The sequence below is a fragment of the Protobothrops mucrosquamatus genome, unplaced genomic scaffold (assembly GCF_001527695.2).
Source record: "Protobothrops mucrosquamatus isolate PMUCROS unplaced genomic scaffold, P.Mucros_1.0 scaffold9998, whole genome shotgun sequence".
NCBI classification, from domain to species: domain Eukaryota; kingdom Metazoa; phylum Chordata; class Lepidosauria; order Squamata; family Viperidae; genus Protobothrops; species Protobothrops mucrosquamatus.
Window position 1 is genome coordinate 1,390 of NW_015395785.1, and position 1,145 is coordinate 2,534.

Here is a 1,145-nt window from a genome sequence, read left to right on the forward strand (position 1 = left end):
TCCCACGCAGCCAAATAGCCCTAGAAAAGTGTCCCTCCGTGAAACGGCCGGGAGGAAGGGGCCGGATTGGAGCGCTGGCGGACCAATGGCGGGGGAGGAGCGCTGTGGAGAGCCAGCCGAGTAAGAATGCCCTTGGGTCAGCCGCGGTGTGGTTCCCAAGAAGAAGTGCCCCCCCCCGCCCCCCTTGCTGCCGAAGTGCAGCTCAGCAATTTCGCAGAAGCGTCCGCCCCTCGGGCGGGGATGCAGCCCCTCCCAGTCGAGGGCGGTGGAGGGACGCGGTGCGAGCGGGGCTTTATAAGGGGCGTCCCGCGTGGAGCTGGCACGTGTACCTTTCTGGAGTCCACCATGGCGATTGGCCTGGCAGCTCTGGGGCTCCTCGCTTTCCTGCTCGGCTGCCTCGGAACCTTTGCTGAACCCCAAAACTCGGAGCCAGCCGCCAAGGTCAGATGAGGGGTGGCGGGCGAGGGTCCCAGCATACCCTGGGGAAACCCCTCCCCGCCACCAGCCTCTGCTCGGGTGGGCGGCAGGAGGAGCTGGTGGGAGCCGGCGGGCTGCGCAGAGGGTGCCGCTTCCTCGGGGTTGATCGCACCCGGTGCCGTCGCGCTTAGCGCCAGAGGCCCTGGGTCCCCGACGGACGGACGGACGCCCATCGTTTCCTCCTTTGTGCTCGGCCGCTTCTTGGGCAACCTGCCGCTGAGGCTGGTGCTCTCTCTCGCTGCGCAGATGGATGAGCGATCCGCCCGCGGGGTGTCGTCCCGGATGCGGTCAGGCAGGGGCCTCCACCGACGGACTTTGCGATGCACCGCCTTTGCCAACCCCACTCGGCGTGGGCATCCTGGGATTCGGGCACGTGGGAGTAGAGGGTGTTTTCAGATCTCACGGAGAAAATGAATCCAAAGTCTCTACCTGTTGGACAGCTGAGCTTGTCTAGCGCTGTGACCCGTTTCCCCCCCCTTCCCGCTCTCCTTTAGTGCTCCCTGACCGGCACCTGGAAGAATGACCTCAACTCCACCATGGAGATCAACAACGTCAGTAACACGGGGGTGTTCATTGGCCTCTACAAAGCGGCAGTCTCGGTTTCCGGCCGGCCCATCCAGCCATCCCCGTTGCTGGGCATCCAGAACCAGAGTTTCCAGCCCGTCTTT

General features: G+C 64.9%; 1 protein-coding gene across 1 annotated transcript in view; it reads left to right on the forward strand.

Annotated features, from left to right (window-relative positions):
- Positions 1 to 345: 345 nt before the first annotated feature.
- Positions 346 to 1,145, forward strand: part of LOC107301098 (avidin-related protein 1-like) — a 7,255-nt gene continuing 6,455 nt past the window's right edge. Inside the window, exons 1-2 of the mRNA XM_015830363.1 lie at positions 346 to 441; positions 972 to 1,135. Of these exons, the coding sequence (XP_015685849.1) occupies positions 346 to 441; positions 972 to 1,135 (260 nt within the window). The remainder of the gene's footprint in view (positions 442 to 971; positions 1,136 to 1,145) is intronic.